This window comes from Seriola dumerili, unplaced genomic scaffold (genome assembly GCF_002260705.1).
Source record: "Seriola dumerili isolate Sdu_G_001 unplaced genomic scaffold, Sdu_1.0 BDQW01000147.1, whole genome shotgun sequence".
Taxonomy (NCBI): domain Eukaryota; kingdom Metazoa; phylum Chordata; class Actinopteri; order Carangiformes; family Carangidae; genus Seriola; species Seriola dumerili.
Window position 1 is genome coordinate 1,480,853 of NW_019174402.1, and position 21,300 is coordinate 1,502,152.

The 21,300-nt window shown below is 39.9% G+C and overlaps 2 protein-coding genes across 4 annotated transcripts; one reads left to right on the plus strand and one right to left on the minus strand.

Moving 5' to 3' along the window:
* The first annotated feature begins 1,391 nt into the window (after nt 1-1,391).
* Nucleotides 1,392-5,653, plus strand: b3gnt9 (UDP-GlcNAc:betaGal beta-1,3-N-acetylglucosaminyltransferase 9). The gene is made up of 6 exons (XM_022749856.1): nt 1,392-1,436; nt 1,536-1,655; nt 2,687-3,049; nt 3,201-3,442; nt 3,540-3,795; nt 3,891-5,653. Exons 1-6 carry the CDS (start codon nt 1,392-1,394, stop codon nt 4,233-4,235), a joined length of 1,371 nt encoding a protein of 456 aa, XP_022605577.1. The 3' UTR covers nt 4,236-5,653.
* cunh16orf70 (chromosome unknown C16orf70 homolog) lies at nt 5,650-20,657 on the minus strand. Of its 3 annotated transcripts, none has more exons than XM_022749847.1 (16): nt 19,393-20,657; nt 19,129-19,211; nt 18,296-18,379; nt 17,817-17,860; nt 17,406-17,485; nt 17,205-17,299; nt 15,346-15,410; nt 14,893-15,005; nt 14,086-14,219; nt 13,711-13,794; nt 12,949-13,031; nt 12,723-12,766; nt 12,526-12,575; nt 11,923-11,981; nt 11,689-11,761; nt 5,650-11,252 (listed from the first exon to the last, which is right to left on the minus strand). In XM_022749847.1, exons 1-16 carry the CDS (start codon nt 19,454-19,456, stop codon nt 11,157-11,159), a joined length of 1,251 nt encoding a protein of 416 aa, XP_022605568.1. In that variant the 5' UTR covers nt 19,457-20,657; the 3' UTR covers nt 5,650-11,156. The 3 variants fall into 3 exon arrangements, 2 of the variants coding, with proteins under 2 accessions (XP_022605568.1, XP_022605567.1); XM_022749846.1 differs by having other exon boundaries at nt 15,346-15,443; XR_002665259.1 differs by having other exon boundaries at nt 11,172-11,252; nt 12,531-12,575.
* Between the last annotated feature and the right edge of the window lie 643 nt (nt 20,658-21,300).

Sequence of the window (21,300 nt, forward strand, 5' to 3'; positions counted from 1 at the left end):
TGCTTCTCGTAGACTCCTTCTTCTGGCGACTGTCATAAATTATCACGTAGCCTATTCAAGTATGGACGTTTGATGTTTGGTGATGACTTTATTGATGATTCAGGTTCATGTAAGTTGAGTGGTGCAAGATCTAAAAATTAACACAGCCCACCCAGGTGTAGGCTATGCTCGCATATTTGCCGTTGTCAACCAGACAACTTGTAGTCGCGGTATTTCCTACAGCACGTTAAGGCAACATGAGCGGAGACACTCGTAAAGACGAGCAGATATTTAAGAGTTTGTGTCTTATCCTCTGTCCTCCTTCACGGCACACATACTCATGAATGCAGCACCGTGAATGCTCTCTCTTCTTTTCTCACTGGGTCTTTTTCTGTGAAAACTTTGGAGGTCAGTTTCCTTTGTGTGTTAGTTGTTTCAGTGCAAAGAGAAGTGAGGAGCCGTCCGCAGCACAGATGTTTTCAGTTTGACCTGCTCCTCCGTCTCTGTCTGGTAAGTTTTCAATGACTCGAATCGTTTCTTGCACGTTAGGATGTTACATCCGGACAGATTCGTTGTTTATCAGGTATATCATGCAGCATATAAAATCTTTCCTGCATGCAGCAGTTTGCGGATTATTCCACACGGACCACATTTGACCAAGCTTGTCTGGAATTCGCGCTCTTTGACTGACAGTCCCTCACATATAAGAAGACGGTTTTCTGTATTGTCAGCACCATTTAGTGACGTTTTCTCTAAATGACATGAATGTTGGGACACAGTGTTCTTTGAAAAAGTTGGTGCCCTCATGTTCACTTACATAAGACACAGACACTCCCCCTCCTGACCAGAGTAGTGAAGCCATGGGGAATTTGGGATGGGAATCGAGAATACAGCCACACATTGCCCTCAGCAAACAATAATATATTGTTTATGCATTTACATCTTGTAAGGTACTGGGGAGAAAATAATCACAGTAATCACATGGAAAAAAAGTCTGCTGGATTGATTTATGCATTAGACAAGATAAGCAAGGCCTTTGCATTCAGAGTTTAGACATCCAGGGCAGTTTCTCCTTATTAAAATATCTAAATAATGGGCCAAGGGACAGGTAATGACACACTTTGCAACTTTGTCCTGTTGTTGTGCAGGTGCCTGAGGACAAGGGGCAGATGGAGACACAGACAATGGACCTACATCCAGCCATATGAGCGATATGCACTCTATGCCAAGTCAATCTAAGTTGTTCCTGCATTAGTCCTGACTGCTGCCTGAAAAGCAGTATGAACTGTAGCATCCCCTTTCCAATGCATTCCTGTGCAATACTTAACTGAGGTCAGTGTCTATAGAAGATGCTGAGGAAGATGGTGACGATGCGGAGGATTCTCCATGTGAAGGGAGATGTGATGTGCACGATGCTGCTGCTGGTTCTGTTCTGTCTGCTGCTCTATGCTCGCCAGGCAAGGATGGAAAATCACCTATTTTTGTGTCACGATTTCTTTATGATACAGACCTCTTTCACTTACCATGTCCCATCTCACCTGCTCCCATGCTTCCAGGTCGTCCTCTCCTCTGGGTGGGACAGACCTGTGTGGAAGCTGGAGATCCACGGCTCAACCAGCTCCAGTCGGACACTGCTGGGGACCAGTGGAGCCAAAGTGGGCCAGGAGTCTCCAGGGGTATGACCTGTTCTAATTCATGTGTATGTGTTCGTATGTAGGTATCACAATCAAAGTAGCTTTATTCACGAAGTATAATCAATGCATTAAAAATTTGAAACCAGCAATGTTTCTGAATGTCCGGTTCTTGAGCTTCATTTGAGATTTTTGTTGCACTTTATTTGGACAGTCTGCCCACAGAGAGTTTACAGAGTATTTATAACAATTCACTAATTTCTTAATGTTCAACAATGTGTATGCAAATATTCAACAGTTGAATTGTTGAATATAAACTTAATAACGTGTTGAAATGTTACAAATACTCTGTAAACTCTCTGCAGGAGGACTATCCAAATAAAGTGTTACCAAGATTTTTACTTGGGTCGGCAAGAGGTCAATATAAAAAAAAAAAAAACATATTAAAAAACATAATAATTGGATGAGAATTCTGCATATAGCTACTACTGTATATTGAGATTGAGATTAATGATTAATATATTTGTAGGCTCTTAAATATTTCAGTGGATCAAAGTGGTGGACTGACAGACCAACAGACTGACTTTGCCATTTATAGAGCATACAGTAAACATTCATAAATATCCTGATGATACATAAAGTAACTTTAGCCTGGTTTGAAGAGACAGGAGGGAACAGGTGCAGTGGGAGGGGAAGTTGATGAAGGACTGTGATGGAGGATGTGAGGGAGGATCAGTGTGATAAAAATGACATGGATGTGATGCTGTTTGTTCTCACAGAGAGACAATATTTTCACATACTGTTTACTGCAGGGCTAAAATCCACAAGCAGGATCAGAGCACCGAGCAGTATGAATATTCATACTGCAAAAGGAAGAGTGTGTCAGTGTATGTACACACAGTATGCTTGTATTTCTTTTTGTGTGAATGTCTGTACTGCATCACAGTGTCCAGTTGTCACTTAGAAAATCTGATGAAATTGAGTTGATGAATTTATTATATGCCCATTAACGCGACATTTACTTGTTATAATTAATGTCCTATGTCTTCGGTCTTACATAATTTCTCCCAATTCAGTTCCCACCCAGCCCTCCAGAGCCAGAGCTGCCTGCCTGTAAGTCCCAGTCCAAATCAAAACCACCTCCGGCCAAATCCAAACCTCAGGTCAAATCTAAGGGGAAATCCAAGTCGCGACGGAAGAATGCTGTGCCGACCAAGGCTGCTGGAAATCCTCTGCCCACGATGCCACCATTTGACTTTGAGAGTTACTTGCGGGAAAAGGACAACCGAAACTTTAATCTGCTCATAGACCAGCCGGAGAAATGTCACCTCAGAGGAGCAGAGGAGCAAGAGGGAGGAAGAGGAGATAAAGAGTCTATTACTGCGCCCTATATGCTTATTGCAGTGAAATCTATTGCTGCAGATTTTGATAAGCGTCAGGTAATTCATGCCAAATTGTATTGTTGCCACATGTCTGCTCGATGTGTAAATTGTTGGCTAACGTGCTGCCCCGAATGGGCAAAATAAAAAACAATAGAGGGTTAACTCTTACTACTAGTCAGTTTCTTCTCCCTTTCTTACCTTCTGTTAGGTGGTACGTCGGACATGGGGTAAGGAGGGACAGTTCCAAAATGGCGTGTCCATTCGTACGGTTTTCCTGCTTGGGGTTCCCAAGAATCGAAGTGCTCTTCCTCTGTGGGATCGGCTCCTGGCCTACGAGAGTCAGACCTTTCGGGATATCCTGCTTTGGGACTTTGAAGACACTTTCTTCAACCTGACGCTGAAGGAAACACATTTTCTGAAATGGGTTAACAGCAGCTGTCCTTATGTCAAGTCAGTGCTTACAAAAATTGCACTGAATCAAGAGTTTATCTGACTCTTAGCCTGCGACTCATACCTGATGCTTTTTCTATTTTCTTTTGTCGTACAGGTTCATCTTCAAGGGTGATGCTGATGTGTATGTGAATGTGGAGAACATATTAGAGATGTTGCAAGGTCAAAAGCCAGATGAGGATCTGTTTGTCGGTGACATTATTATCCATGCTAAACCCATTCGCCGACGCAGTTCCAAGTACTATGTACCGGAGTTTGTGTATGGAGGGGGTTTGTACCCGAATTATGCTGGGGGAGGAGGGTTTGTCATGTCGGGACACACAGCTCGGAAACTTAGCTCTGCATGTCAACAGGTATTTCAAAATCACAAAAAGAAGTTTTAGCATTTTTATACATAAATCTACTTTTAGAGTTCTTTGAACCACAATGATGTTTTGTCTTCTTCTAGGTGGAGTTGTTCCCCATTGATGATGTCTTTCTGGGAATGTGCCTCCAGCTGATTGGCGTCAAACCGTCACGCCACCAGGGCTTTCGGACCTTCGGAATTCCCCGACCGTCTGCAGCGCCCCACCTTCAGACCTTTGACCCCTGTTTCTACCAAGAACTCATGGTTGTTCACAGCCTCAGTGTCCCACAGATCTGGCTCATGTGGAACCTCCTGCATGACCCCAAACTGAGCTGCCACAACAGGACCAGCCTGACATCCTGGCCCTTTAAGTGGAGGGGGAGGACGGAAGAGGAGGCAGGAGAAGAGACGGACTACGGTGAGAAGCGGGTATTTATCATGCATTAGGGACCTTCTGCAGGGACGAGTGGGATCTGCAACAGCCCTAGTGAGTACAAAGTAGTTATAGCGGGGGATCAGTGGCCAACTTGAAAGGACTGTGATGTGTTCAAAAGCACGGTTGAGTCATAGGAGCATTTATCCAAGCTGGCAGATCAACTTGGGGGGAAATGAATTGGCAAACATGCTTCAGATTTTTCAGTGAGGAATCCTAGAGAGAATTTAGGCTTTTTACCATCAGAGCCCCATCTGTCTGTTCGCATGGGGCAAGATTTTGATTAGCAAAGACGACTGTGTGATGAGTTGAATCTCTGCACTTTTGAATGTGTAATCTTACCAATGTGTTGTGTTACAAACAGAGACACCTTAAGATTGACGAGGACGACGTAACTTAATGTGGGTAGCTGGTTTAACCCCATCCAAATGTGAATGCAACCGTTTGTGTGAGACCACAACAATGTTAATAGCCTGACTTTCATTGGACTGTGTCGACAGCCAAGACTGAAAGTGGCTGTAAGCACTGAGAAAACAGCAGAGACTTTTTTGTGTTCTGATGTGAATCACTTGCAGAGATGCTCCTCTCCTCCTTGTTATGCTGGATAGAAGCACAAATGGACGGTCGCATTATCTGTTCCCTGGAGGAACAACAAATGAAACCTAAATGGAAACCAGCTGCACAGTGGGAACCAGCTGGGACCATAGTACACAGTCACACATGCGCGCCAAACCTCTGCTGAATGTTTCTGAGGCGTGTGTACTTTCATGTGAACACTTTAGTTATTACTATAATTATGATGATTTGCATACTGTAATTATATATTTGAACTCTTTATATCTTTACCCTCTTCTGCTCAAAATGTTCAGTGTTAAAAATGCTGCAGGAGTGATTTATAATCATCTTAGTGATGATCACTTTAGTCACTGTGTCAGAGGGTCATTATCAGTGGCAGTGGAAGAGCAAACACATGTTATGGCTAAGACACTGAATTTAACAAGTGATACCTGAACAAAATGGCTGCAAGTTTGTGTTCACACATCATCCAAAAGTCTTTTATTGTTAGTTCTGTTGTGGCTCATCTGAATGCATGCACGCTACTATAGTCTGTGGTGTAAACACACAGTAGATGTGGTCAGTGTGGGCAGCTGAGTTTCAGTTCTGGAACACTGAATGTTTTAATTAAATTTTTTTTTTTGGATAATGTAAATGAAGTGATCTTTACTTTACTGCTTCATTTGTCAAAGCGAAAGTTTAGATTTCAACTTTAATAGTTTAAGACAGTCTCTGTCTTTGTGACTAATAATAATATAATTCTGCCAGGTGTTGATACAAAACAGATGCTGAGATCTGGCTCCTGTCTGAAGTCAAGTCAAACGTGCAGCATAAACTTGAGTTTCAAGAAATAAAAACCTCCCAATCTTTTTTCACATCCACATTTTTATTACTTTTTCATATCCTGGTTGCACACACAGAAAATGAACTTTGATGTCAATGAACAGTGAGCATTTGATTTCATAAAAGTCCAAATGTTGCATTGGAGTTGTTGGAGAATGCACAGCAGTAGCTCATCTCAACAACCATCATCAAACACTGCCAATAAGTATTCTGCTGGAGCAAAGCTTTCAGTCAAACTAATCCTTCTTTCTGCACTACGTGGTATTGTTATTGCCTTTTTTTTCAGTGGACATGCTGAATAAATCTACGTATTTTTTTTAATACACAAAGTTATAGTATTCAAAATATAAAACGCCACATTCCAATAAATTTTACAAGTTTGAATTAAGGAGAACCGCCTCATTTCCAGAAATGGGCTTAAAATGTCCACAGAAAAAAAAAAAAAAAAAAAAAAAAAAAAAAATCGGAGGGGTAAGGGAGATGGGCAACAGGACATATGACAATGCAAAGCGTCAATATGAGATTAACATTTTAACATTACACCGAACTGAAGCTGTCCATTATAAATCACAACAATCTGATTATCACAATCACTCATTTCCTCCACTCTGTAATTTTTTTTTTAAAAACAGATTTAATTGAAGAGCCACACAGACTGCCGGGTTAATCACTTGTTTTTCTATCTTATAAATGTCAGAAAAACAAGGATGTGATATGTCCACCTGAGTTTGGGTGAGATAAACTACCTGGCACCCCATAGCTCCTCTCTCCGTCTCTCTCATTAACAATGCATCATCACAGCAATGACCGTCTGTGGCGCTGAGCTGGGCTTACCAAAGCGGGGTTCATGCATAGAATCATTTTTCTTCCTCTGTCAGCATCTAATGTGTGTGTTGTGCTGGGCTCAGTTTACTTTGATAGCTGGACTTTTATGTACATTGCTCCGAAGAAGCCTCTTGATTGGCTTCATTCACTGCTGCCTCTACTGTTTCTGTTTTTTACCCATCTGCTTCCAATGGAGCAAAGCTTGAGTTAGCCCTGAGATCTTTTGGGAAATTACCAATTTATTCAAATTCAGCAGAGGGTGGAGGCAGGCAAAGAATGGTGTTCCCTCAGGTTTTAATTAAAAATCCCCTGTCAACACGCATTTGAGTTTTTGGACAGTTAGGTTGTTTTTCTTTTTTTGTTTTTTTTTGTTGGCAGAATTGCATTGCTAAAATCATTTTCCACAATAACTCTGTTGAGCTTTTAAGGGTTGGGAGCATTTGCACATTGTTCTGGGCATTTAATGTAGTTATAAACACACACACCACATAAAACAGAGAAACAGATCAAATACAAAACATTGAGATGGTGAAAAAAAAAAAAAAAAACCCTGAAAAACCCATCCTCATTTTAGGAAACCCAACCCAACCTGCCGTTTTCTGCAGGTAACAGGAAAACTAAAATGACTGAGACGGCAATAATACCATGTTAGCTTGTTGATAATGCTCAGTGACACAAACATACATACTGTACAATGATGCAGTTCATATGCATTCTCAAATTGTATATACAAGGAGTTTCCAATAGAGGAGATAGAGACAAAAGTCAAAGACAGGCTCGGTGGGAGATGAGGCACAATGTTCAACAGTTTTGTGTTGTTTTTTTTTTTTCTTCTTGATTTCTTATATCTGCTTGCACAAAAGCAAGTGGTAGTAAAATGTTTGAATATAGCTTTCATGACAGTTATATTACATCCGTTTCCTTACTTAACACGGACGTCCCTGTTTCACCAAAGCAAGGAGTGGAACATCCGTCTCTCCTGGCATCAGAAACCACATCACCTCACTTGGGAGGGAGTTTGGCTGCATGAAAGCTGCAGCCAAAAAGATATTTTTTTTTAGTGTAAACAAATGGGATGTAAAATCTAGCAACATGCCAAAGCTAGACTTCAAATCTGATTCTGTCCACTCTACAAAAACATCTCTATCAGAGCTCTCTCCCGGTCCAAATGTGAAGAAGGATTATTGTTTTCTCTGCCTGTGCAAATGGAGCTTTGTACTTTCTATGGATCAGTTCAAGCAGAGCTGAAAAGCAGGGTGATCTATTGACACTAAACACATCTGTGCACCTGCAGCTTTAGCATTACACATGAAAAAAAGTTTCAATACTGAGTGGTCTCGAATTTAAAAAAAAACAACAAAAACTTTCCAGTGATTGTTAATGAGTCAGTTGTGAGTAGATGCCTCCTCCTGAGATTTAAATGTAATCATAATCAAGGAGGAAATGTTAAGATACCCAGCCAGGATCTTAGTCAGTTATGTCTGTACCAAGCCATTGAGATCATCTAAATAAGAAGACGCCAGAATAAGATCACACAACTATTTACAGCATTTGTACATCAACTCCAAACGCATTAGGGCCATTTCTTCAACTGCTCTTTGACTTGGTCTTGTTTAACAATCCTACATGTCAGAGCCGTGCTGTGCCAAGAAACAAGGTACTGTAAATAAAGACTATTAGTGATTCTTAAAAAAAGGTTTAATTAGAATTGCTAATCAATGGCGATCCAAAAATTTTGTTCTTCTGATATTATAATGAAAAAAGTCTCTCTACTATTCTTTTTTTGTTCATTGAAAATCTGGTTTAAAGCACAGCTGACTCACATCGTGACGCCCTCTGTTTTTAGTGAGGGGTATAATTACTCAATTAATCAATTAACTCAGTGGGGTTTGTTGAAGAAAATGTACAAAGTAAAATAACACACTGGAGCAAGTTTCAATGTCAAAACTACTTGAAACTGCTTTATATGATGCTACCTCAAAAGATATTACCCGTTTAAAAAAAAAAAAAAAAGTTTAGTTTTCTACAAGCAGCCAACTGCCTTTAATTCTCAACAAAAAGTAATTTATCTCTGGTCAGCACTTTCCACATGACGTGATGTAGACGGGCCCTGACTTCAACCCTGATGCTTTCACACATGTAGACACAAACAATCAGACATTCAGCAACTGTGAAAAGATAAGAGCAAATGGCATTTATATCAAGGGACAATAAAAGAGAATATGTGTATTAAAATTAATACACAGTTTATTCAGTTGCTTGTAAATAAAAAAAAGAACTTAAATTTATACATTAGAGGGAGATGCAAACTGCAGCCAAATATTATGATGAAGGAATGACAACAATTAGCACTGTACAAATGATAGGGATGACACTAATTGTTACTACTGTTAATGTGTCTCTAGCTGTAACTAAACTGAGATGAAAGACAGGCTGATTGGTTTCAAAACACACAAGTCAGCTATTCCTGTCTTGTGTAATTACTGTCAGCAGTTAGAGAAACCAGGAGCTGAATTTAGAGGCTTTACCACAGCAGTGACTTTGATTCAAAAGAAAGGAGAATGGCCAACACACGGCTCTCTCCACAGGAAAGGTTTGGACAAAATATTACAGTGATAACGTCTGCAGATCAAACATTAATCATCCTGAAAGGTCTTTGGCTATAGCATTTGGCAATTCAACAAAGAAATAAATGCAGACATTGCTGAGGGATGAATTGCAATGCATCAGTCACATGTAGAGATGAAGAAAGCACAGAGAAAAGAGAGAAGAGTGTAACACAGAGGACCTGACTGCAAACACCATGCACCATGGGAGGACCTCTCCTCTGTCCAAACTTATGGATAAAAACACACATACATTCACACATTTACACATTCACACACACCACTCTCTCTCCAAATACCTCCACAAATCCATCTCTGAGCATAGGGAATCAACCAGTCAAGTAAAAAGGTGTGTATTAGTGCAAATGTAAAAATGGATTTTAAAAAACACAGAGCACAATGAAAATGGTCATGCTGCTAATGAGTGAAAGAGGGCAGAGAGAAATAAAGAAACTGTGCCAAGTCTATGCCCCTCACAACATGCAGGATCGAATAAACGCAACAGGTTGCCAGTTTGTGCTTGTAATTAGTCTCCTCCCATTCGAAAACGTCTACCAAGTTCATGCAAATTCTTGTGTCATGCCTGCGTGTTTCTATATTTGTGTTGCGCTTTAAAGGCTAAAAAAGATGAGCCAGCTTGCTTTCCTGTAACTAGAAATACATGTGACACGGTAGTGAAGGGTTTGAAATGCTGGGTGTGTGTGTGCTTGAAGTCAAGTCTTAAAATGTAAAATTTAAAAATCAGCAGCCTAACACATGCAGATATTCATTTATGTGAGTGTGTGTGACGCTAATGTTCGGCGCTGCAAGTAACAGCTTTGGGTTAATAGAGTGCTCACTGCTGTTATATGTATGTATGTGTGTGTGTGTGTGTGTGTGAGTGAGTGAAAGAGTCTGTGTGTCTGTGTGTGTGAGTGAGTGTGTGTGTGTGTGTGTGTGTGTGTGAGACAGTCTGTGTGTGAGGGCACCACTGAACGAAGTTGAAGGACGGGTAGGAAGATGAAGAGGGAGGCAATAATCGGGGAGGTGATGTTAGATGTTTGGATCATTCTGCTTAAAGAGGATTCACATCTTGTTTGACTGGCCCGGCCACGGAGCAGGTTACCTTCTGGGCCACGTCTCTCTCCCACACCCTGAGTGTGTTTGGTTCTTCTTTTGAACAACAAAATCTGGATTCTTGCATTTCTTTTTTTGGTTACAGTCCTCTGTGGCTCTCAGTGTGTTTGGCTCTGATGTCTCTTGGTTGGGCTGGGCTGATTTGGTTCTTGCGGTGTGGGTGAGTTTAGGTTTTGACTGAGCCGGTCGGGCCTCGTACTGAAGATGTGGCAGGAAGACAGGCGGTACTGGTTGGACTGGCAGTGTGGTTGGTTGATGTATAATCAGTGGGTCAAGCCAGAGCTTGTTTCGAGACCTGGGCCACAGCAGTTCTCAGCAGCAGCCATGCTAACTTCACAACTCCATCTTTGATGTTTAACATTTAGAGATTTGCAGTAGATGAATTCAAATGGTAGTTGTCTGACCACCACAATGTTTATGGAGGTTATTGTCACATTTAGGCTGCCAGTGCATCATACTGGTGGAAACACGACATCCAAACTACAGTCAGGAGAAATTCTTCTTCAGTGGTCCTGGGCGGATGCAGTCACAGGATGGAGATAGGAAACAGCTGAGCTCTACCAGAATGCAAATTTCTTCACTATGTCAGTTTGCAGCACCGCGGTTATATTCCCACACAACAGAGAAATAATTTCACTGGTTTCATTTCAAAGCATCAATGCTCCAGCACTGCGACCACTGTGGGTGTCCTGGGATATTCAGAGTTGGGTTGACTTTGTCGCTGGGTGTGTCTGATTGGAAGAATAAATTTTAATACCCACAAGGAAAAGCTGATTAATGTGAGGTGAGGTGTGATTTGGTTGCTTCTGAGTTATTTTGGGTTCTTGTTGTATTTCTGCTCAATGTTTAGCATCTGAACTGGGCAAGAATAACGTTGTTGTTCTGGGTTAGGTCTGCTTGGTTAAGAATCTGGCTCTGGGTTAGAAGTTCAGTCAGTAGAGGTACTAGATTCAGGACAAGCCAGAATGGGATGTGGTTCTGGTTACTTGTTCAGTGGGAACTACTACTGGACTCAGGTCGGGCTTGACTGGTGGTCCGTGGAGCACCGTAGAGGGTCACTGATGCTATGTGGTTATTCTGCATCACCTGGGAAGAGGAAAACAGATAGTGAGTCTTACAAAGGTATGGAGTTGAAATATTCAGAAATAATGTGTTCAAAGAAAATTTCTATTTTGACTTTTGGTTTAAAAACACTGTTTCAATCGAATTGAGGCAGAGCAGTCACAACCCCCAGTTAGCTTTAGATCGTATCTGCAGTTTTAGTCTTGTCTGAATCTGTGACACCAGTCCTGCTCCACATGTATATGCTGAGTTTCCTTTTATCTAATTGTTTTATTACTTCTAGGTGTCATATTTGTGTGCCATGCTGAGAATTGAAAAAGTCATAGCTGCTGTATCTCAGTAAATTTGTAAAGGTGGTTACACATTTTTCTCAGTGTGATACAGCCCTTCAGACAATGAATTAAGGCTCTGTACACATTGTCCAGACTAGTTAAATCTAGAGAGACAAAAGTGTTCTGACCTCAAAGATCATCCTCTGCAGTCCAAAACAGAAAGTAGAGCCGAATGGGTTGGTGTTATTGGCTGACGAGGACCTGTCAAACAAAGGTTTGATACAGAAGCCTTACAGTTTGAATGTTGTATTTGCAAACCAACAACAGCACTGAAATATTACGACAAAGGATCTTAGACTTATGTGAGAAACAGCAGTGATGTGATCTATATTACAGTATCTATGCATGTGTATGTTCTTTACCTGTGGAGCACTACAGGTTTCTCCATCGGGTGACCCAGAACTTCCTGAATCTGATCCCACTGAGAGAGAAACAAAAAGAGTTAACAGATAATTCAAGAAAAATAATTTATGGGAGTAGATGAAACATTTTTTTGTCAACTGTTTAAAAACTAAATAATTTGAGGTCTGTGCTTGTATCAACCTCATGGTGATGGTGTTAAAAGAACGTAAGAACATATTTTGAGTAGCAGGATACATTAAGACAGGGGCAAATTAAAAAGTTACTTTCGTGAACATTCAAGAAATGTTTGGCTAACATATAAAACATTATGAAATGAAGAAAACTTGATATATTTATGGCATGAAACATAGGGTTCACTGGTGATGCAGAGACCAGGTTTTAGCAGGAGTCATGCCAGAGAAGAATAACTGAAAATTCACAACTCTATAATCCCAAACAAAGACGTACAAAGTCCTAAATTAGAAAGCTGCACTCACTGAAAAAGACACAAGGCCGAGAGACCACGTCAGGTCACTATGATCCTAGCATGGTGCCATCGTGAAATTCTAACAGACCATTGACATCTAGCAAAACTGTTATTATGAATTCTATCCATAACTGACCTTACTATAGGTGGTTAAGATGCAGTCCTCTGTCTGAGAATCAGTTCCTTCTGAAGGGCATGGAGACAAAAGCAGAAAAACAGACATAAGTGAAACAAGGATTAAGAAAAAAAAAAATCACATTTATTTATGCTAGGACATGAAAGTCTCATTCTTGATGAGATGGGTTTGTGACTGTCTGTTTGGAAATGTCTCACCTTTTTTGATGACTAGTGGAATCTTAAAGTCACATCGATGATATCTGCGATGACAGAGAAAACACAATCAAACAACGTTTCAAACAGGGACAGAAATGGCTGAGGTAAAAATAGACAAATATTGTCAGCTGTTGTGGAGAAAGGGAGCTAAAATGAAACTGGGTCAAGGAAACATAAATAAATAAAATCACAGAGAAATGCGTTGTCTAGACACTAAGATATTTACATATTGAAGTTATAATGTCCAGGGTAGTTGGTATGGAGGACAAACTTCTTAACCAGGTGAGATGTCGAGTCAAACAGGATATCCTGAAAAATAAAAAAAACATGATCATCAAGATGACCTTTGCACTGTGTGTTTGACCAGACCAGCTCACTACAGTCGTATCTACTGCAAATACTGGGTGAGTAAATGCAGACAGAAGCAGGACTACACCCCGACACCCATTCATATGAGGGAACTGTGCAGCGGGACTCAAGCTTCTTGTTCAGAGGATCTAAACAGTGGCTGCAGATGTATCTGCATCTTGTTTACTTTCCCAACCCAGACTGTCCAAACAGGCCTGGGAAATTAAGAAAGAACCCCTGAAGGTCACTGGCTGAAAATATTTTATACCAAAGTCACAGACAGACGTGGTATAGACACAGATTTGAATAGATTTCGTTCAAACGTCAAAATGAGAGGATATCTCTGTGTGATACAACTGAAAACTCACACATAATTCACATTATCTGAGTTTTCTCACCTAAAGTACATTAGCATGAACAAGCTAGTTGTCCAACTTTACGGCTCAATTTCTAAATTACATCAGACATGCTCAAGGCTTCCCAAGTTGGTCTGTGGCTTTAAAGCAGCCACAACTAGAAGTACAAACACCCAGAAAATAACTATGTACATACAACAATATAAAACAGACACAAAAGCATACAAATGTATACACACACACACACACACACACACAAACAAGTCTAGGCTGAGCTCACGTACCACTCCAAGGGTGAAGTAATTGAAGAAGTAGTCATTACATTTAGAAGGAACCTGCTTGTGAGGTGATGGAGAGTGGATCTTCATCTAAAATAAACAACACATGATTGTTTGATCAGATGGTCTATTCTCTTTAGCCAGTTAGAAACATTTACGTTGAATATGACATATGATTTGTTGTGAAGTCACATTCGAGAGGTGAAAATATTGAGAACTGGACACATTTAAGTGAGTAAAAGGTGACAAAAAAAAACAAAAAAACAACAATCAATCAACTGTCAGAGTGATAGAAGATAGATCTTATAGTGAAGATATAATAAATCATTCTAACAACAGCGACAGCTCTAACAGCTGAACATGTAGTACAAGAGTTCCCACCTTGTCCTCAGACTTGTAGAAGACTTTATGTGGTGAGCCCAGAGCACCCAGTACATCCTGACAGGAATCCCCAAAGTAGATGCTCCTCTCTAGGGACCTCACTTTAGCATCAGTCATCCCACCAGGACCACAACCTGCACTCACACAGTGCAAAACAACAAATGATCAATGACAAGATAGCATAAACAGTATGGGTAGGCTTGTAACGTGGTGGTTAGTAATATTATTGGGTTATGTTAAGTTGGGTTATCTTTTTTATTTCTATTTTATTCAGTTACTTTTTTATCTATTTATTTATTCATCCCTTTGCACTCTATATTCTTACTCTGAATTGTAATTGTACATTATTTTGTTTTAATGTTACTGTCATTGTTACTATTTTTGTTACAGCTTGTACTGTTCTTTTGTACAAATCTCTGTAGTTTTGGGAAATCTACAATGTATAACTGTCACTATGGAAATACATTGTGTACTTCCCCCTTTTTAGGAACAAAAAAAACAAAACAGTTTTTGTATTAAATCAAATTTATTACACTGCACTGCTGCCACATGATTGGGATAACTGCATGAATAAGCAGGTGTTCCTAATAAAGTGCTTGGTGAGTGTAGATACACATATCCCAGCCAGGTACTTATAACTAAGTCTGTGTTTGTCTTTGAAAGGGTTACATTAAAAATAAGGAAAAATACATTGGGACTGGAAACGTGTCGATTCGTCTCATAAATTTTGCAGTATTTCAATACTTGCTGTAAATACTGCAGTCCCATCCATTCCTCAAGACACACAGACATAGAGACATATGTTACCTGCAGTGAGAAGGCGGAGTTTGAGCCCCAGAGGCCCTGCCCGATCTCTCAGGACATCCACACACTCTGCATAGATGTTGCCAAGGAAACAAGCCAACGGCATTGCCGGAGCTCTGAGGACATAGAGAGGGGAATGTTTGTGCTCGCTATGCCTGGGCTTTCTTAATTCTGAGGTTTTTCTTGTGGCTTTTTGTTGTTGGTTTCTTTGTTCTCCACCCATTTGTTCAGTGTTGATACATGAAATAAGGATGTCAGGTGATGTTGCTCATGAGAGCATTATAATTTAAATAATGCTTACAAACTAATATGTAACAAATTTGCTTTAAAACCTCTCTCTCTTTATATATATATATATATATATATATATATATACATATATACACACATACATGCTACAAATGTATTCACTTTGAGTAACATTTAGTTTGTGCATCTGCATGTGTGTGTATGTACCTTGTTTCCTGCAGGTTGTTGCCAGTGTAGATGTGCATCCTCTTGACCATGGCCCCGTGTGGAATCTGCAGGGAGGCCAAACCCAGGGCAAAGTTAGGCTGCCAAGGCAAAACAACTGGGAGTAGTACATGACTGGAGTACATTGTGTTTGTAAGTCCAAAATACATATCAAGAAGACACAGTAAAACAAACGAGTGTTTTCTAGAACGCTATTTTGACAAGTACAGAAAGATGTGATAAAACATGAAGCACAGAGGAGTAACGTGTCATGTAACTCACTGACTGACCTAAATACCTGTGTTCAAGTGGGAAAAACTCCACTATGTCCACTATGGCATAGTGGACATAGTGGAGTAATCCAATTTAGGTCTCTATCAGATAAGAGTGTTTATTCTGAGAGAGGTCCAACAACGAATCAACACTCATTGTGACTTTATGTGCTGATTTTTTGTGTATTTCCAAGTTGCATTCATCAGCACCCAGGCGACAGACATGCTAAAACAGCTGCAGATGGTTTATTCTCAATTTAATTTAGAGCAAAGGCTTGGAGGTTTTAAGAGACTTGCAAAAAAAAAAAAGATCTTAAGCATTATAAGGTTTCTACACTGTGCCAGTTGTGTCCTAAAAAACTTGGCTTACAGAGAATCTCAGTCATCCATTTGTCATCAAATACACTCATGTCAAACAGGAAGTGTATTACAGCTGAGTGTTGAGATTTAGACAAAGAAATGCAAATATTATAACTTGCACTAGAAGCTGAAACTACCATGTTTGTACATGCACACAACTACAGACGACAAGCAAGCACAAGCTGTTGTCCCATGAAACAAACAAAACCATTCAACCAGTTCAACATGCAGCTCATGATATACTGGAATGCTAATGAAACAATCAATACTATAATAGCACAGATGTGTTGGAGCAGCATGTAGTAGCCAAAGCCAGACAGCTAAATAAAAAAAATGAGATACTCTGTAAACTTGTCACTGGAATATGAAGTCAGCTGAGCTGTATTAAACTTTAAAGCCATCACTGTATGGTCTTCACAGTAGCAAGCTGCAGAAAGGGACAGATGTCAAAGCAGCTGGTTCATGACATACACCACCCAAGACATCCACAGCTGCAGTACAACATCTGCAAGAGACTGTCTAATTATACAAACCTCAATTCAAAAACTAAGACAAAAATCTAACACTTTTCCGTATCCAGCAGCATGTAAAAACATGCAGGTTGCAGATTGTGTGAAAATCTGACTATGTCATATTGTCATGAAAATCTTGACTATTACTGCTGGGTATCTCTGTTGTCTTGAAGAATTTAATAATGAATTCATGTTACCTGAGCAAGCACAGGACCCTGAATTCCCTACTACAGTCAGAATATTTATTTCTTACATAATACTGCAATGACTCTTTGACATCTCTACAGGATAACACTGGAATTCGTATGTGGCGCATTTTGAGATCTGTCATACTGTAGTTCCTTTCAATGTTTTAGAAAATCTGCCAGGAAGGTTTTGCATCCTGGGGCATGATGAGGATCACATCTCTAAGCATTTTGGATCACTGACATCCAAGAAAAAAATCTTCTGTGCCCAAGATTAAACAAGCAACAAGGCAATCATTCTCAACATGCATTTGGTATCTTTATTCAGCCTCACAATATTGATCATCTCGATGAAACAGCATCAAGCTGACGGGACGTGCTCGGAGAAAACACAAGGTTTGACCTCAGACTGTCCATATGAAGGGTAATCACTTAAATTCACAAGGCTGGCTTGATTCCGCTGGGATGTGGAGAAACGGCCACTCAGCTCTTCTTTAATTGGCTGACAAGCAAATCAATGAAAACATTCTCACCTCGTATTTTGGAGCTTCGTTCCAAGAGTCCAGTTGGAAGGAGAAAGAAAGTCCTCGAAAGTTGAGATGGAACAACTGCTCTGCAGCATTGTAAACTGAAGGGAGAGAGGGGGGTTTCATAAAAAAAAAAGAATTCATAAAAGAGAAAAGCAAGATCAAAATGTTGGTTCATTTGTACATGTGTTTTGTTTTGTTAAGTACCTCCAGGGTGCGTAGCTCCAAATGACTGGTCTATTTGCTCTATTGTGGGGGCAATGGCCTGAGAGTTGAAATGAACTCCACTGTAAAACAAAAAACACACAGAGTCAGCTTTAAATCTATTAATATTCATACAGGCTGTACTGCATTAGTGGAGGAGGTATTGCCAATGATAATCCTACACACATAGTTAATGCAGCCAAACACCATTCACTAAGTAGCTGCAGTCCTGTCTGTGAGGAGCCATGACTTCTAGTAGTTCTATAGTAATAGTTGAAAGTGGCCTCTGTGGCAACATACAATGTAGTAACATATAACAATAACAGCTAAGAATCTAACATGATTTTCATTGTGGCTAAATCAACTGTTATTCAGCAGGTTTGTAAACTCCTTCAACTTCATATTTCTACTCACCAGTATTTCAACTTGACTTTGCTCAGGTCGTACACTTCGATCACCTGTCACCCACAAAGATGAAAAACGTAAGGGCAGAAAACAAATGGTTAGTTCAATGTCATTAAACAAGGCCAGGGGAGTTTTATGTATCTTTGCTAATTATCTAGAAGGAGAAGTGGGAGCAATTTTTTCAGCTGTGGTAAGCTGCTACTGCTAATTAACTGTGGAGAAATACCACGGCCCTCTCATATCTAGTGTGCAACTCAAAGTTCACTCAATCCCTGTTACGATTTCTCTCCAATATTTACTATTATATATAATAATAAATACCTTATTTAAAAGGCAGTCGCTTTAACATTTTTTGGAACTGGACACACACTGATTATCTCTCTCTCTTTAAGTGTCTTTGAGTTTGAGTCTAAGTGGCAGCACACCACTGGTTCTGTTGCACAGTTTTTCTTTCATATTACTCACCAGTTAAAATAAACAATTTTTACCTTGAGTCTCTGATTTGTGGCATCAAACAGCAGTTTAATCCCATCCTGAGTCAAGTTCAGTATGAGGTCATGGCTGAGTGGCGTCTGGAGGGGATATAAACAAACTAATTAATTAACAGATAGGCGGGGGGGTACGTGCCCTGCACAGATATGCAGATGAGCAGACAATCAGAATCAGATGCTTTTGAAGACGACTTAAAGGAAATTGGACACATACCAATGCTATGACTGCATATATATTTTACATCAGACAAAAAATGGACAATTTCATTGACAGTTTCATGTGGTGTTAATAGTAACCATTGCTTCCAGTTGCAACTGGATCAGTCTCACACCTAAGTGATTATGTTGCGAAAAGAACCTCCATGATCAACATTTAGCTATTGAATCTGGAGAAATAATTTAAATGTAGCCTGAAACTCCACTTTTAAGGCTGAGGCAGATAAAGATATATTGGCTGGTATCCCCTTTTCACATACACACATAACCTCAACTATTTTCTTTTTAACAAAAAATCCCTTAAATTGTGACTAAATTAGTTACTAATCTGGACGAGTTATGGTTAAAATATAAACTGTTCAGTGCTCTCTGGTTACCTCAAACACACTTATTTCTTATCAACTCATATACACAGTAATATAAGGTAATATACAGTAATTCAACTGAAAATATTGTTGTAAAACAACTTGTATTACTACAGCCATACACAAAAGCCTCAAAAATCTTGCAAAACTTGTGCTTCAGCCCAAAAGGGGATTCTTATACAAGCTGATTACCTTTTTTTTTGTGCATGTGAGAGTGAGTGGGACCACATAATAGTTTGGCCATCTTACCTGTTCACTGTATAGCACCTGGACATTTTTGATGATGCGGCAGTGTTTTTGTAGAATAGAGATGGCCTGGGCCAATGGCATCCCTGAAAACACAGTATCTCTCATTTAGCCTTAGGACTCACCAGTAAAATTGTAAAATTAGGATGCAAGGAAAATAATTTCAAATGTTGTTTTTAACATTAATGGATGGCTCATAGTCTCATTCTCCTTCTCCACATGATATTTTTGAGTTATGTTCTTTCAAAATGTTGTTGTAGTACCCACCTAAGGCGAATTCCCATTGCTCATTTCCTAGTGATCTCTCAGGCACCACCTCCAGATCCAGCATTGGCAAGTAGTTGGGGGGCAGCTCACCTCACCTCAAGACACAGTGGGACCCTCTGAGGGACCCTTTCTCTCTGCTTGTCTCTACCTGATTACAGTACTCTGTCACAATAGTTTCAGATGGCTACTTTAATTCATAACTCCACTTCTTTTTCTAAAGCCACAAAATTCATGAGTGTGAGCATCAAGCAGCTACTCAGTCTATAAGGTACAGTAAAAAGTGAACTCTTTATCACATGTCATATGTTCTTGACATTAAAATTGTACCAATGAAGAATGACAAAAAATAGTTAAATATTTAAAATGATATCCACAAAGCCACCTATGGCGGAACACCTAAGGCTTAAAGAAATACATATGTTTTAAATTACAATCTAACAAGTTACCGAGCAGAGGCTGACAGCTTGCACACAAACAAATTACGCAACCTGTCAGCAAACCTACAACGCACAAGGCCAGCTGTCAGTTAACCTCCTGCTCGATTGTGTGGTTTAAAAATCGATACTGAAAAAAAACTCCCAACTTGAATTCACTTAATTTAAAGTCAAGAACAAAACAAGCAGATAGATCAAACTTGTCCAACAGGCTTCAATATAATAAGTGCTTGTTCGGCTACAGTGCTGTGTCCTGTGTATCCAACGGACCAACAGAGCATATGATCCAGTGACGAACAGCTACAAAATAGAGGTACGGAAATAATTGCTCCAAACCCGACTGTTCCTACTGTTAGCTGTCGTTATCTGTCACTGTCGGGCGGTTACGAAAGCAAGCCTTGACAACAAGACTATTTCTTTGCGCTATGGGCTAACGTTAGCTGTCGAGCTACTTGCCCTTTTCACGTACTGGCAATTAAGAATAAATATAAATTACGTGTATGCAGAAAAAAAAATCTAATTTCGAGACACAGAAAATTAATACTGCGGTTCAGACTGGCACGACATAAACAAAGAAAGCACGCCAAGCCGTCGGCTGCCTTTGCTGTTTTTCTTTCTTCCTTCCACCGAAGGTTCAAGCTTTTGGAGCTAGCTCTTCTGTCGCTAGTGCGCAAATTCAAAGTCCTAGCGATGACACGCTTCCCGTGTTACTCATAAACTCGTCAGCCGGTAAATGCCCACCTCGTCCCTTTTTCGGGTTTAATGTATCTTCTATGTCAGGAGCAGATAAGAGCAACACAGTGTCCAAACAACGGCAACTTCAGGCATCAACAACAGCCAGCAGGATCAGCTGATAATTCGACTTCCTGTGTACGACGCAGGTTCTCGGTTGACGTGATGACGTTTTGGTCAGCTGACACAGTCGACGAAGAAGTGGCGGTAAAGACCCTTTGGTCAACTTGAAGTTTACCCAAATTTATTTTAAGAGCATTTTTTTTTAAAATATATATGTATATGGGTATATGAATCTAGTTAAACGCAAACAATAACAGGGACAAATATTTTTTCAAATGTTATTATCTATTATTGTGTCATTAAAGTGATAGTTCGGGTAATTTTGACGTGGGGTTGTATGAGGTAGTCATGCATAGTCAGTGTATTACCTGCAGCAAGGGCGTAGGTTTGCATATGGACGTTTGGGAGGACAGAATTGTCCATATCAATGTTTGAATGAACTCGTTTGCACTATGTTTGAAGTGAAGTCATATGAGATGATTTTAATGTGCACTGCAAGAGGCTACGTCTCCAAGACAACCGATTTAGGCATGCTAGCATTTGATTGACTGAAGGGTCGGGGGCTATCTGAAGACTCACGCAATGTGAGAATATCACAGTAGTACAAAACGTCAACAGAAAAAAATAAAAATAAAAATAAAAATAAAAATAAAACGTCACCAGAAGAATGTGAACTGCA

Excerpts from the sequence above, each read along its gene's own strand:
- cunh16orf70 (XM_022749846.1), bottom strand. The coding sequence starts at position 19,456 with ATGCTGGATCTGGAGGTGGTGCCTGAGAGATCACTAGGAAATGAGCAA. Across the intron at positions 19,212-19,392 it reads GCAATGGGAATTCGCCTTAG|GGATGCCATTGGCCCAGGCC; the intron begins GTGGGTACTACA and ends CTGTGTTTTCAG. Across the intron at positions 12,576-12,722 it reads TCCACTAGTCATCAAAAAAG|AAGGAACTGATTCTCAGACA; the intron begins GTGAGACATTTC and ends CATGCCCTTCAG.
- b3gnt9 (XM_022749856.1), top strand. The coding sequence starts at position 1,392 with ATGCTGCTGCTGGTTCTGTTCTGTCTGCTGCTCTATGCTCGCCAG. Across the intron at positions 1,437-1,535 it reads TGCTGCTCTATGCTCGCCAG|GTCGTCCTCTCCTCTGGGTG; the intron begins GCAAGGATGGAA and ends CCATGCTTCCAG. Across the intron at positions 3,050-3,200 it reads CAGATTTTGATAAGCGTCAG|GTGGTACGTCGGACATGGGG; the intron begins GTAATTCATGCC and ends ACCTTCTGTTAG.